Source organism: Halichoerus grypus, chromosome 4 (genome assembly GCF_964656455.1).
Source record: "Halichoerus grypus chromosome 4, mHalGry1.hap1.1, whole genome shotgun sequence".
Taxonomy (NCBI): Eukaryota; Metazoa; Chordata; class Mammalia; order Carnivora; family Phocidae; genus Halichoerus; species Halichoerus grypus.
In genome coordinates, this window is record NC_135715.1 from 159,979,522 (window position 1) to 159,994,933 (window position 15,412).

Consider the following 15,412-nt stretch of genomic DNA (forward strand, 5'->3'; position numbering starts at 1 on the left):
TGCCTGCCTCTCTGCTTACTTGTACTCTCTCTCTATCTCGCTGTCAAATAAATAAATAAAATCTTTTAATAAAAAAAAAGTATTAAGAGGCTAAAAATAAATCACACAAATACCTTGTGTATATGTAGCAATTCTAAATTTTTAAAAAGCATTTCTACATCTGTTATTTAATTTGATTGTCTCGGCAACCCTGAAGTAGGATAATTTATCATGCTTCAAAAACTAATAGCTAAATATGAAACAACTGGATGATTTCATTGAACCATTATATTTCCTCCCTCTATCCTACCTAACCTATCCTACTCTTAAGAAAAACAAACACAAAAAATAACCCATGTATCATGTAGCTACATTTAATAATACACTGTCCGTGTTCCCAGTACAAACACAGAGTACACAGTCTACCTTTCCTTGAGAAATAACGGGATCTTATTACCAGCTGCCGCTTTTCCACTTCATGACAATGCCTCCCAGCCCAGGAGAGGGACGACTGGGAGTCACCTGCTAGATGCCCATGCACACAGCAATCCCAGCCTGCTGAATGCTGGAGAGTCACCACCAGTCATTGAGTCCACCTGTGCCCATTTCCTCATAGCATCCTAATATACACATTAACGCTAGTTAGCATTGATTGAGCACCGTCCTAGATATTTTACACAGATTATCTCATGAGTCACTACTATAACTGTCAGGTAACTGGTATTATTTTCTTCATTTTACTATTGAGGAAACTTTGCCCAAAGTCAAGATTCAAACCCAGACCATCTGGCTCCAGTATAGTATATTGCCTCTTAGAGAGAAAAGAATTGATTCTCTACCTCTTAAAGGAAATTTGTGTTTTCAGATCTATATTGAAAGAAGCCTAAATACTTAAATGACCTCTTCAAAACATCCAGCCATAGAGTGAAAGAATAATGTGACCCAGGATTTGGAAATACTGCTCAAAAGGAAGTGTCATCATGACACATTTCCTTCCCTTACATGATCCAGTCCTCTTCCCATCTCCAAACCTGACTCAACATTGCTTGTTCTCCAGCCGTACCAACCACCCCGTCTTTCCCACCAAGTGTCCCGGCAATAGCTCTGCCCTCCCAGGCGGCCCCTCACCTGACTGTGCTGTCCACAGAAGGTTTACTATCACCTACCTCAGGTCAGTCCTGCTCAGCTGGCCACGGTCAGGGAACCAGCACTCCTCCACTGCAGGGACCCCTTCCCAGGACTGACTTGGGCCTAGAGGGCCCTGTCCACCTCCTCCCAACAGCAGTGGTCACACGGTAACTGCGGAATCGCTTGATCTCTACCCCAGTGCATAAGCACTCCCAACCTTTCAAAAAATGTTCTCAGTCATCTTTTGCAGTAATAAATATCCTTTCCCAAAATGCGGCAGATTAGCAAAACTAAAAACATGCAGCAGCAGGTTCTAATCTTCCTTTCTTGCCCATGTTTAACTTTGTCAGTCTTCAAATGACCTGGCTCTCAGAAAATGAATTCCTTCATTTCCAAGTTTTTAGGCCATTTTTAATAGTTGGGTTATCTGGCAAAGTCAGTCTGTCACATGCAATGGTAAGAAGTGAATCGCTTGGATTTCAATTACTATTTGGGACTCAGCCTGCCAGGTACCTTGCTCGTGGGAAGGGGCCATATTTTCTCCCAAGTCTGATGGTTTTTTGATAAGACTAATTTAATATGTCTCTGTGGATATAAATCATGTACTAATTTGTATACCCATCAATCAAATGCTCAGGGTCAGTGTAAAAGTAACATCACATTTTCTTTTTTTTATATATTTTATTTTATTTTTTAAAGATTTTATTTATTTATTTGAGAGCAAGAGAGCATGAGCGACTCTCACAAGAGAGCACGAGTGAGAGACCATCAGCCAGTGGGAGGGGCAGAGGGAGAGGGAGAAGCAGATTCCCCACTGAGCAGGGAGCCCGATGCGGCACTCAATCCCAGGACCCTGGGATAATGACCTGAGCTGGAGGCAGACACTTAACCGACTGAGCCACCCAGGAGTCCCTTCACATTTTCTAAAACACACCTAAATAGCACCTCGTGTTATAATCTAGATTTGATATATAAACCTCATTTTAGTAACATGTATTATTTTTTATCTTCATAAAAGTAACACATGTCCATTATGGAAAAGTAAGAAAAATATTGCAAAGAATAAGATGAAAGTTAAAATCAGCCATACTCCCACTAACCAGAAATAATCATAAAAATTTTGGTATTTAAGGACACCTGGGTGGCTCAGTTGGTTAAATGTCTACCTTCTGCTCAGGTCATGATCCCAGGATCCTGGGATCCAGTCCCGCATCGGGCTCCCTGCTCAGCAGGGAGCCTGCTTCTCCCTCTGTCTGCCGCTCCCCCTGCTTATGCTCTCTCTCTCTCTCTGACAAATAAATAAATAAAATCTTTTTTTAAAAATCTGGTATTTATATATATTCACACACACTTGTAATCATCTCTTAAGTCATAATTATTTATATGTACAATTTATTTACATACTCATTTTCCAAAATTGAGATATCCCTGATATAAATGTTTAAAAAGATTTGAACAGTATAATTGGGAGTGACTTCATGATGAGAGTATGGGCTTCTTCAAATTCTTGACAATACTTCCGGGATTCAAGAGTTTCTCTGTTCTGACCTCCAGACACCCATAGCAAAGGATAACCAGAAGCCAGCCTTCAGTGGGGCCTCCCAAGGGAAGCAGAGAGGAGGAAGTCCTGACTCTTGGTTTAACAAAGAGGACCAGAAACACACGAAATATAGATTCTGCTACTTCCTGTCACAGGACATGGCAATACTCCTCCATCCGTATTGTACCACAAAGCAGGTGCCAGACATTGTTCTGGGGGCTGGGAAGTCAGAAGTGAATGAAACAGAGAGCAGCCTCTCCATTTGTGGAGCTTACTTTCTAGAAACCCGAAGTCCACCTTCCATCTCTCTAGCCTGGGTCGAAGCAGCCTCTTCGCTGGCCTTCCTATACCTAGTGCAGCTAGAAAGTTGTGGTGTGACAAATATGATCATGGCACTCTAGCATGTACAGAGGTGAGAAGGTTCCCAGTGCTCTTCAGATAAAGATATAACTTTTTAACTTGCCCTGCCAAACCTATAAACCTGCAAGTCCAGCATGGCCGGCCTCGCCCGCTTCTCCAGCTCTGCACGGTACCCTCCCCTGCCTTCTCTCTCCATGCTGGCCACCTTCTGTCTGTCCCTCTTGTCAAGGACACAGGCCTCCAACAAGCTCTGCCTTCTGCTAGTAACCATCTTTATCCTTTTTCCAGGCTAATCCCACTCACCTTTCATATTTTTAATCAAATTCAAGAAATCAATTCAATACTTTCCTTTTTGCATATTTTGAAGTACTGGGAGTATACTGGGGAACCAGACTCACAGGTACCTGCTCTAAGTTGTTTATGGTGTAGCAGGGGAGAAAGACAAATAATTACCGTGAATTGTAAGTGCTTAGCTGACTCTGGGTTATGCCTGTGAATCAATAGAACAAAACTTTTCTAACTTAGCCTTAACCTTTTCTTAAAGTCAAAGAGATCATAGATTTGGCCCCAGCTTTGATCATTCAACATGCAATCATTTATTCATTTTTCCATGCACTGGACACTGCTGGGGAACTAAAGAAGCAGTGAGCCAGTCAATCCCTGCCCACATGGAGCTTACATTCTACTGGGGAAACCAGACAGTAAATAAGTAAACAAACACACAATATAATTTCAGGTGGTGATAAATACTATGAAGCAAAATAGAAAAATCGGGGGCTAGAATGTGATGGAGAGATTATTTTAGATAATTTTTGATGGTTTATTAGAGAAATTTTCTCTAGGGCATTGACATTTGAGCTGAGGCCTGAATGAAGTGAGGGAGCAAGCATAAAGCTGGTAATGGTATGGTTAGAGAATAGTTAATGCAAAGGCCCTGTGGCAGTTTCATTGGATTCAAAGTAGCATGGGACCAAGTAGCCCTCAAAAATGGCCTTACCTTGTTAGTCTCTGATATTGGTAGAAAAAACTTGTAACTAAAAGGCTGCAGTTGTTGTTCTTCCTGGCATAAAGATATCAGAAATAAAAATGTGTGGGGTGCCTGGATGGCTCAGTCGATTAAGCATCCAACTCTTGATTTCAGCTCAGCTCACAATTTCAGGGTGGTGAGATCAAGCCCTGCATCAAGCTCTGTGCTGAGTGTGGAGCCTGCTTAAGATTCTCCCTCTCCCTCTCCCTCTGCCCCTCCCGCACTTGCTCTCTCTCCCTCTCTAAAATAATTAATTAATTTATAAATAAATAAAAATAAAATTTGTGACTTACTTATCTCCACATCAGGAGGGTGAAACCTGAATAATCCTTATTCCAGCTTCCGTTGCAACTAGCCTCTATCACAATCCAGGTCTATATCTTCAGTTCTTTAGAAATTACGATTTGTTCACACGGCAGGCCTCCTAAAGTTCTCATAGCCTGGCTCCTCACACAGACCAGTCTCTTTAAAGCATCTTAGAACAAATCTGAGCCTATATCAGATTTACATTTAATCAAACTACAACATGGTATTTTAACCGAAATACAGTCTACCCTTGAACAACACAGGTTTGAACTGTGCAGGTCCACTTATACCCAGATTAATACAGTACAGCACTGTAAATGTATTTTCTCTTCTTTAAGATTTTCTTTATAACCTCTTCTCGTCTCTTACTTTATAATTTTAAGAATACAGTATATAATACATATGTGTTCATCAACTCTGTTATCAGTAACAGAGTTCATTTCAGTCAACAGTAGGCTATTAGTACTTAAGTTTTGGGGGAGTCAAAATTATAAGTGGATTTTCACCTTCACGGGGGGTCAGCACCCCAGCCCCCACATTGTTCAAGGGTCAACTGTATATAATGATTCACTCTGGCATATAAAACTGTACTATGCAAAAAAACAAAAACCAAAACAAACTTTTTTGAGAAACAGATATTAACACTCCTAGTATATTTGGCCTTTGAATTCTGTTGTCAAAACACAATTTGTTATGACACATAAGAAGGCAAGAGGTTCAGAAGGTCTGTGTACCAGAACATGAGCATTGGAAAGTCTAAAACCTCCTCTTGAAATAACCTCCTTTTAACCATAAGGTAAATAACAGCCTGCCTATATCTATTTCTTAAACAGAAATGATGGTCAAACCCTCATTACTTGTCCTTTGGAATTAAATAAAATAACACATGTAAGAATATTGTGTAAATACAAGTCACTCTGTAAATATTAAAGTGAAGTTTCCACCAAATACCCATAACTATTAATGACTTTCTTCAAAATATGCCTCTCCCAAAGGGCTTAAAAAGAATTTCCACATTAAATCAAGCTGACCTGCTAAGGGCCGAAAAAAACAACCCTTAAGACTAGCAGCCTCATTTTCACAGATAATTAGCTTTAAGCTTCAACAAAAAGCAGGCCGAAAAAAAAAAATTCTTCTATTTGAACAATCATTTACTATATCAAAGATTGTTTACATCTGTGGCTTTGGTTACCTTGATCAAAGTTGTTGATTATTGTTTTTATCCATGGGCCCTTTCCTAGGTGGTTAACTCCTGGTCAGAACAGTGTTGCTGGTGGTAGGTCCTGCTCAGAGCCCAGCAGAGCAGCCCGGCTCAGCCAGACCCAGCCAGAAACATCATCTGTATATATTCGCCTTTTTGGTGATGGGAGAAAGAAAAATGTATTTCTCGGAAAATGTGTTTTGTATAGTCACTTAAAATTCCACAAGGGAAAAAAAAGGAAATTTCTCTTAAAGATATACAGAAAATACCTAATTAATACTTTCAAGTTAGAACTTTTCCTTAGAAACAGTGATTTCATCCAAAAAAAAAAAAAAAAAATCTTTAGGATTCAAAGACAAGAAGAGCTCCACAGCCTTAAAAATTAGAAAAATCCTGCCTTAAGGAATTTGGCAGTAGGACAAATACAAAAACCTTGTTATCACTAGCAGCAAAAAGTATTTATTAAAGTAACTACAACACCGTGGTGGGTAGGGGCTGCCACCACGGGAAGCCATGTAAAGTCAAGGAGCAGATTCAGTTTCTGTCTCCTGGAAGCTAAAATCAGACACTCAGCTTAGAAACAAGTATGTAAACAGGTTTCAGTTCACCCCACATTTTAAAGGGGCAGCTTTATCATGCTGACTCATAAGGAATGCTTGCAACCACAATGAGTGGGTATGTCATGTGTTAGGCGGAGGCCTGACTTTAGAGTAACTTCATGGGAACCAGTCCTTCCATTCTAGACCGGTACCCAGTTCCGATGGCCATGCCTGCCCTGCCCTGTTATTCTGTACAGTTGGTGGGTGTCTGGTTTCTGAAGGCCTTTACCCTCCCCACTCTGCAAACCCTAATGCAGCCTCCTTCCACCTGCTTCCTTCCCTCTGCATCACTAGCACCTTGCCGCCCCCATGCTTCGCTTTCCCTTCCTGCTTCTTTTGTATTTCTAGATGCCCAGACTCAGTGAGAGTTGGCAGCATTAAAAGTGCCACCTGTTTAGTTCAGTAAAGGGAGCCCTTCCTGCCAGATGAAGGAGAGACATATGAACATTTCCTGCGCTGTGAGCAGCCCGGTTTGCCTACACTGCCGTCAGCTGGTTTGCCCCCAAACACTAGTCCTCAACCACATATCCTGTGCGCCACCTTGCATTTCTCTGAGCAGAGGGAGATGTACTGCCGGTCCTACATGATTGTGTTCTATTTTTTTGTAGTGTTGGAACCTACCCCCATCACATGTAGAAACAGGCATTCTGCATCCTGTCCTGCTGAAAGCTGAGCCACAGATACTTGGCAAGGCCTTAAAACTAGCACAGACACACCTCAGCCCCATGGGTTCTGCGAGCTGGAGCGCAGACACAAACGCACGCTGAGGAGATGACTGCAGCGGAGGCTCCCATGGTGCCTTCCTCAGAATGCTGTCTACCCTTCTGCACACACACACACAAACACACAAACATTACTCACATGCACATGCACACATGCTCAGACAGGCACATGCCCTCTAGTTCTTCATCACGTTCTCCTCCCAGCCTCTCACGCTATCTGGGAAGACGTTTTACTGGCACTCGAACAGGCTGGGAAACTGGTTCCGTGTTGAACATGCTTGTCGCAGGGTGCGGGGGCCAAATCTGTTCCCTGCCATGCTTGGTGACACTTGACACAGTGGCGTTTCTTACCACTGAAGGGGGATTATCTGACACTGTTACTGAATGTATATTTTTGTATCTAAGAGCTCTCCTACCTGGTCTCTGGAAGGTAACTCCTCTAGCTGAGAGAAGCAGAGGAAGAAGAGAGGTAGGGAGAACACCTAAAAAGGAACAGGGCAAAGCTGGAGGCATTCCTCGGATGAAGAGAGAAACAAGCAATGCAGAATGTGACACAGGAAGGAGGCAGCCGTTTAACTAGCAATGGACAGGAGTTCCAATGTACTTAGTGGTTAAGACACAGGCGCTGGAGTCAGAAGGATGTAGGTTAGAATCCTAGCCTTACATTTGGTGATTTATATAACTTCTCTGATCATTCAGTTTCCTTATCTATAAAATGAGGGGAGAGGTCTGTGGAGAGAATAATTCTAATTACTTTACAGCATTGTTGTAAGGATTACGATAACGCATGAATAGCATTTTCGCACTTGTCACACATAGTAAGTGGTCAATACACACTGAGGATGAGGATGAGGATGGTGATGATAATGAAGATGATTGAGTCAAAAGTCCACGAGACCACCTTCAGATTTAATGATTTGCTAGACGGACTCACAGAACTCAGAAAAGCTGGTATACTCACGGTTATGGTTTATTACAGTGAAAAGATACAGGTTAACATCAGCAAAGGAAAAAGGAACATAGGGCAGGGTCCAGGACAGACCAGGCACCAGCTTCCAGTTGTCCTCTCCCAGTGGAGTCACATAGACAACACCTAATTCTCCCAGCAGTGATGTATGAGAAGATATACAAGGTATTGCCAACCAGAGAAGCTTACCTGAGCCTTGGTATCCAGAGTTTTTATTAGAGATCAGTCAAGTAGGCATAAGTTGCCTGCATCTGACCTTAGTTACTCAGTGTCCAGAACTTCCAGAGGTTAAATGATACCACATGGCTCAAGGCCCCAGGTAAACAAAGACATCTTATCAGGTGGGATTTCAAGGGCTTTGGTGTTACCTCTCAGGAGCTGGTCTGGGGCTAAAACTTTTTTTGGAATGTGCAGAGTTTGGACAACCCAGGCCTGCTGACTTACTCCTTTACTGCACAGTGATGATGACAAAGATGGCAACTACCCATTGTCACTAGACCTTGAGACCAATGAGATTGGGCCAGATATATCTCAGAAGCTGAGAGTTAATGAAAAGCAGAATTGGTCTGGACAGTCATAGTGAATATTGCCTTAACTGTTGAGAACCAACAGGGAGAAATAGAATGGAGAAGGAAGGGGATGATGGCACCAAGCAAAGAAGATAAAGGGAAGATTACCCAAAGCCAATGAAGAGCAGCTTAAGTCCCAGAGGTGGGGCCTTTGAGACCAAAACAAAACAAAACAAAACAAGTGTTAGGTCCTCACTCCAAGAGCTAAGGAGTTGGTGAGACTCAAGAAGGCCAGGAATGACTATTGACCTGTGTTCCAAAGCAGAGGGGCACCTGGGGGCCTAGGTCTGGTGAAAAGAATTAGAAGCAGGTTTTGGAAAAGACTAAAAATTCCATTCCGTTTAGCAGAGGAGCTGACCTAAAACCACCTTAGACTAGACTGAGGCGCTTTGTCTGAGTCTAGCCCAGCCCAGGTGCAACAGGATGGTTCTAAATGAGATAGCCAAGCAACTCCCCAAGCCCCAGGTAAGTAGAGAACACGGAAAGGCCCTTTGAGAAGGGCAAACCTAGCCCCCATTTACATTTCAATACAGACTAAGAGCAAACAGAACAGAATTTGTGAAGATAACAGGTTAGAATTTGAGGGTTTTTTTGTTTGTTTTTGTTGTCTTCTTTTTGTATTTCTATGAAAGAAATATTAGGAGAAATGCTTTTTGGAATCTTCATAACTTTCCATTACTTATGGGAAGTTTGTTTTTGTTTTTAACAGTTTTGTAACTAAAAGTCAACTCTCCAAACAAAAACAGGACAGCAGCAGAGGGGAGGAATACCTGCTTTCTGCCAGACCTGAGGGTGGGGGAGGTCCCAGCAGAGGACTCAGGAATTGAGGAGCACAAGGAAGAAGGATAAACAAGTCAAATTCTTGGGGCTTGTAGCCCAGGATAGTAGAATGAGCCTGGGGGTTAATTAGCAAGGGCACTATTCCACACAAATCATTTGGCTAAAGGTGTAGATGGGGCTGTTCTCAGATCACTGCAGAGGAGACAAAGTCTGTAGGCTCCAATGCAGACAACTCTCAGCCTAACCACTCTCCCCTTCCCACTATCCTCCCCCAAACATCTTCCTAAAATACATCATTCTGAGGGGCGCCTGGGTGGCTCCGTCGTTAAGCATCTGCCTTTGGCTCAGATCATGATCCCAGGGTCCTGGGATCGAGCCCCACTTCGGGCTCCCTGCTCTGCAGGGAGCCTGCTTCTCCCTCTGCCTGCTGCCCCTCCCCCCACCTACCCCCATTTGTGTGCAATCTCTCTCCCAAATAAGATGTATCATTCTCTTTGGAATTCACATCTGGGAAGCAAAGAAGATAGGTAAGCAATCAAAGTGCCCTCTTAAGCAACATTTAAGTATAGCAGAGATCACAACACGGAATCACTGTCACTTCAGAGTTGTCATGAGAGGAATGGAACCATCCCGTTCCTCAGGAAAATCCTGACTCCTCCTCTCAGAAAATTTTTCAAGGGTTGCCTGGATGGCTCAGTAGTTAAGCGTCTGCCTTCGGCTCAGGTCATGATCCCAGGGTCCTGGGATCGAGCCCCACATCGGGCTCCCTGCTCCGTGGGAAGCCTGCTTCTCCCTCTCCCACTCCCCCTGCTTGTGTTCCCTCGCTCGCTTTGTCTCTTTCTGTCAAATAAATAAATAAAATCTTAAAAAAAAAAAGAAAGTTTTTCAAAACCTACAGATTCGAGATAGTTTTTCTGATGAGATATTGCAATGGCATTATGACATTAAGTATTTTATTTGCTTTCTTTCTTAGATCCCAAGAGATGACCCAAAGACATTTAAACCTTGGTCTATCCCTATAGCGTAACGTTGTTGTCATTTCCTAAAAGGTAAGATTATTAAGCTGAAAGACAATTACTCAGAAAGAAAAAACATCAGCCAGGCCAGTAGCTTTCAAACTGTTCTAAGGAAGTTTAGGATTGCACAAATGTATAAATCTAGTTTCTTTTTTTAAAAGATTCTTTATTCATTTGAGACAGAGAGAGAGAGAAGGAGAGAAGGAGCAAGGGGAGGGGCAGAGGGAGAGGGAGAAGCAGGCTCCCCAATGAGCAGGGCATCCTGCCGCCCAGAACCCTGGGATCATGACCTGAGCCAAAGGCAGACCTTTAACTGACTGAGCCACCCAGGAGCCCCTCTAGTTTCATTTTTAAATCTTATCCAACATTTAATTTTTTAACACTAAACATGCATGGCTTTGGATGCTGACAAGGAAAGTCAAGGTATTTTATCCAAGAAAAACATAGCAATTTTTCTTTTCATTTTCTTCTCTTTTCTTTTTTAAAGATTTTATTTTTAGGTAATCTCTATACCCAACATGGGGCTCGAACTCATAACTCTGAGATCAAGAGTCACATGCTCCATCGACTAAGCCAACCAGGCGTCCCAGTTTTTCTTTTCATCTTAAAATAAAATTTTAAATGAGAAAGCTGGGATGCCTGGGTGGCTCAGCCGGTTAAGCGGCTGCCTTCAGCTCAGGTCATGATCCTAGGGTCCTGCTCAGCGGGGAGCCTGCTTCTCCCCTGCCTGCCGCTCCCCCTGCTTGTGCTCTCTATCTTTCTCTCTGACAAATAAATAAGTAAAATCTTTAAAATAAATAAATAAAATAAAATAAAATGAGAAAGCTCTGGATTAAGATATTTTAAAGATCCGATTCCCTGATTCTTTTGAGAATCACTTATATCTTGAGTGCAAAACACCAAACTAAAATCTATTGCTTCCCACATTTATAATTAATTAGTGCTATTTAAAAGAGGTATCTAGTTGTATTTGTTGAGTTCAACGGCTACAATTTTATAGTGCAGCTTAACACAAAACACAGAACACTGAAGGCTTTGGAGCATGACCACCAAAACTGCCTGGGAAATTTATGCTGACAAAAAGAAACATACTTTCCTTGTTGGAAAATTAAACTGTTTTTCTGCACACTTACTGGGCAACAATTTTTAATGTTGAAAATGAAAGCAGAGTCGAGAACTACATCGTAGATTCAGAGAAAAATTTTTTTTTCTTCAAACTCTAATTTTCCAATTAAATGTCTAAAACAACCTATGTGTATTAACAGATATGTTTAATTCCATTGTGCTTTGTCACCTAAGAACTTGCATTGATAGTTTTGCTATATCAGACTAAATAATTGATGAGATTTTTGTTTCTCCTTTCACAGTAACAACAAAAATCAAAATAGTCAACATTTAAAATTATATTTTAAATTATTATAAAATAGTAATTAAAAAACATACACCCACGTATAGAGGGCAGAATAGTTAGCTCTTTAATTATTCTCTCTCTCCCTACCTCTCTCTTTCCGTATCAAAATTAAATGTGGATATGCTGGCAAATTCCCTCTAATCCCTGTATAAAACAAGGCTTGTAAAGTGCACAGAATTGTGCCTGACACTAGTACTCAAGGAAAGCCACACACACACACACACACTCAGGTACGCTAAGTGCCAAACTTTAACAAATTGGAGACAATCAGTGAATGAACTGGGCTGTCAAGTTTTTGTACAAACTTCAAAATAAAGAACATCCTCAGAGTGCAAGAGAAATTTAAAAACCAAAAATCAAAGCCAAACCAAAAAAATCTCTTTTGCTACTTTACCACTTACAGCTATTTATGTGTCAGAATTATCTCCATGCTGTGCAGTTAAAAAAAAAAAAAAGGCAGATATAAATTACATTCTGAGTCTTTAACTGTCATCCTTTACCCGCAATTTCAGATTTTTGCTTTCTTCAAAGTAGCATAATTGTTCTCATATATTTGCTTTATAAGCAAGTGTTAAACACTGACCTTATTAAATTTGTACCCCACTAAAATCATGTGTGTGTGTGTGTTCCCATAACATTTTAAACCTCTGCCAAAAATGTGTGAAAATCTCTGAGCTCATCCAGCTTCTCATTTACTTTATAAATGAAGAGATGGAGGCCAAGGAAGAATAAGAACTACCTAAATATGCTTATTCAGATCCGTAAAGCTTTACCAATCCAATTTTTCAACTATTTATTGTTTTCCTTATAAGCAAAAGTTGGGGGATTTGCACACTTTTATAATTATTCTCTTTTCTTTTTTTTCCAGGTGTTTCAGTTTTTCACAAGTAAAAAGGTGGTTTGTTAATCCAAACTGATATTCTTATACTGTTGTGGAAAAAAGACACAAATTTTAGAAACATTATTCAAGTCTGATTAGGTTAAAGATTAATCACTATTTATAAATTATTTACTTAGACTTTCTAGGCTAGAGGCCACCAGACAAATTTTGCAATATACACCATAGCCAAGTTTAAGTTTGATTTGTTTCTGAAGATATCATGTAAATATTGCTCTAAAAGCAAATTGTTTCTTTCTGTGTCCATCCAATCTAACTGGACTAGTAATGCAAGTTACAAACCTATAATGAAAGACACTTCTCAGTAAATAAATATGTGATTACTTTTCCCAAGGATACGTTTGATTTAGTGGTGACAGGTAGGAACACTACAAGAGTTCTGCAAGGTTTTGTTTTGTTCCTACTGTGAATTAGCTGTGGGTCTGTGCAGGAGCATCTGACAACAAAGGAGTGGTATTTTACTCATGTAGGTCAGCTATTCAACTGGTTAACATTCTTTTGGAATTTGGAGATAAAAAGGCAATGTAAAAACTATTCAATGTATTATCATAAAACCCTTTAATTTTTTGTCCTAGAAAACATCTGATCTAGTATCAGTTTCAGAAATACTTCCCTGCTCAGTTTCCCGTATATTGAAGGGAGTAACACAGAGCAAAAGAGTTCTAAATTGTAATCATCCCAACGTTGTAGTTTAAAACATGTGGGATCCACCAAATTCCATTGATCTGAGTTTTTGAGGCCATCAGAGGAGGAGAATATGAATTAGGCCTTATTTGACCAGAAAGTCAGGAGGTAAACTGACACTGTCAGCCAGAGTTTGCATGATGAAGTCACCAAGCCCCCGTCCGCAAGGACTCCAGAAGCGAATGAGGGAGGAGGGGCTGATCTGAGAGCACTGGGTGACGGGTGAGAGGAGGCAGAGATCAGGCTTGCCGTATGGGAGGCTGTAGGTCGCTGGAGGCAGTGAGCACATCTGGTTGAAGGGACTGGGATACGGCTGTGCACAGGCCTGTCCACTGACTTTGGAGGCTTCACTAGGGCCACAGGAGCCTAAGGGAAGAAGTGGGACTGGAGCACAAAGAGAAAGGAGAGTAGAACAGAGAAGTCATAGGCAAGACAAAAAATCATGCAAGGTTTTTGCACACATAAGCAGAAGAGCTTGGGAATTTAGTGGGAATAGCCAGGGCAAAATAAGCTGAAAGTAATAAAAAAAAAAAAGTTTTGGCTCTCAAAAATAAAATCCTTAACTGTGTAATCTAATGTGAATATAAGAAATTTGTTTTGGGGCGCCTGGGTGGCTCAGTCAGTTAAGTCATGATGGGGGGGTCCTGGGATTGAGCCCCACACTGGGCTCCCTGCTCAGAGGGGAGTCTGCTCCTCCCTCTCCCTCTGTCCCTCTCCCCCTGCTTGTGCTCTCTCTTTTTCTCTCTCTCTGTTAAATAAATAAATAAAATATTTAAATTTTTTTTTGTTTTATCATCTGTATCATTTTAAACAGTGGTAAATATAATTCATATTTTGTAAAAATTTGGTCTTGTTGGGGCTAAGGATGGTTACTAGGCATTTATTTTCTATTTGTCACAGTTGAGAACTATAAAGCAGCAAAAATAGAGGGGTCTATATAAAAATTACTTGTGTGAGTTGATACACTAAAATCTGAATGGCATGGATATCAATCAAATACTTTTTCAAAAAGGCACAGTTGAAACCACATACTTGAAACCAGTTCTTTGGGCTCTAAGCATCGTTAAAGGATAGTTACTAAATTTTTTTAATTAGTAATACATTCACACAGTTCAAAAATATAAAAAGGTATATAGTGCAAGGACTTACTCTCATACCATCCCCATCCAGCCAATTCTCACACAAGCACAAAATATAACCACTTTTTAAAAAAAGATTTATTTATTTGAGAGAGAATCCCAAGCAGACTCCACTCTGAGTGCAGAGCCCTGCTGGTGTGGGGCTCCATCCCACAACCCTGAGATCATGACCTGAGCCGAAATCAAGAGTCGGACACTCAACCAACTGAGCCACCCAGGCGCCCCAACCATTTTTGTTAGCTACTTTTTTTTTTTTCCCTCTTCAGGAATAGCTGGTCCCAGAAGGCCCAGCCACTCTTGTCAAGATTAAAGTTACTCTTAGTTGGTCCCACACATGGATGGGACACAGTGACCAAATGTCGGGGTGGTAGGGGAAGTCTAAGGTGACAGGACGAGCAGCTGGTTCCTGCCCATGTTACACCTGCTGGACCCACTGAATGAGGTGCTGATCCCCCCTCCCCGTCTAGACAATTCTATCCCTTTCCCCATGTCAGCAGCGCCCTGGTGCCTGTAACAGTGAGGAATATAACCCTTAACGCTCATCATGGCTCTGTGGATCCTCCTGTTTTCCCCATGGGTCTTGGGCACACAGAAGGCATTTGTACTCTTGCCTTCTGAACCTGGGCTCTCTGAGTGGGTTTTCTCTCCTGAAAGGAAAAGCAGCCTGCTCCCAGCTCCACCCCCAGAATAGTGAAAATTAACATTTGATCTGTCTCATATAACTGTGTAGACAAATAGCAAAAAGATATCACTCCTGATTCATAAGATGCTGAAAAGAAGTTTAAAAATGAGGCAGAAATAGTTGGAGACAGAAAATAAAGGCATTTTCTCAGTCTCCTTACACAACCTTGAATGAGTTGATACTAAGATATCACTGAGTACAAAACAAGAATGTTCTTTCCTTGGCATAGCCACCATAGCAGGACAGACATTCCCACACTCCCTTTACTTCATATTTAGATGATGTCACCAGCTGTCTAACTGGTCTTGTTCCAAACCATTCTGCACATAGCTGCCCGGATAATCTTTCTCAACATCTATAACCACCTATCCTCACTGGGTAAAAGAGTAGCATTCAACAGGACA

The 15,412-nt window shown here is 41.3% G+C and overlaps 1 protein-coding gene across 1 annotated transcript in view; it reads left to right on the forward strand.

Moving 5' to 3' along the window:
• The window catches only part of LOC118539774 (aldehyde oxidase 2-like), an 81,764-nt gene extending 67,718 nt beyond the window's left edge, over positions 1-14,046 (forward strand). Inside the window, exons 35-36 of the mRNA XM_078070028.1 lie at positions 10,152-10,227; positions 12,474-14,046. Of these exons, the coding sequence (XP_077926154.1) occupies positions 10,152-10,205 (54 nt within the window). The 3' untranslated portion in view covers positions 10,206-10,227; positions 12,474-14,046. The remainder of the gene's footprint in view (positions 1-10,151; positions 10,228-12,473) is intronic.
• The last annotated feature ends 1,366 nt before the right edge of the window (positions 14,047-15,412 follow it).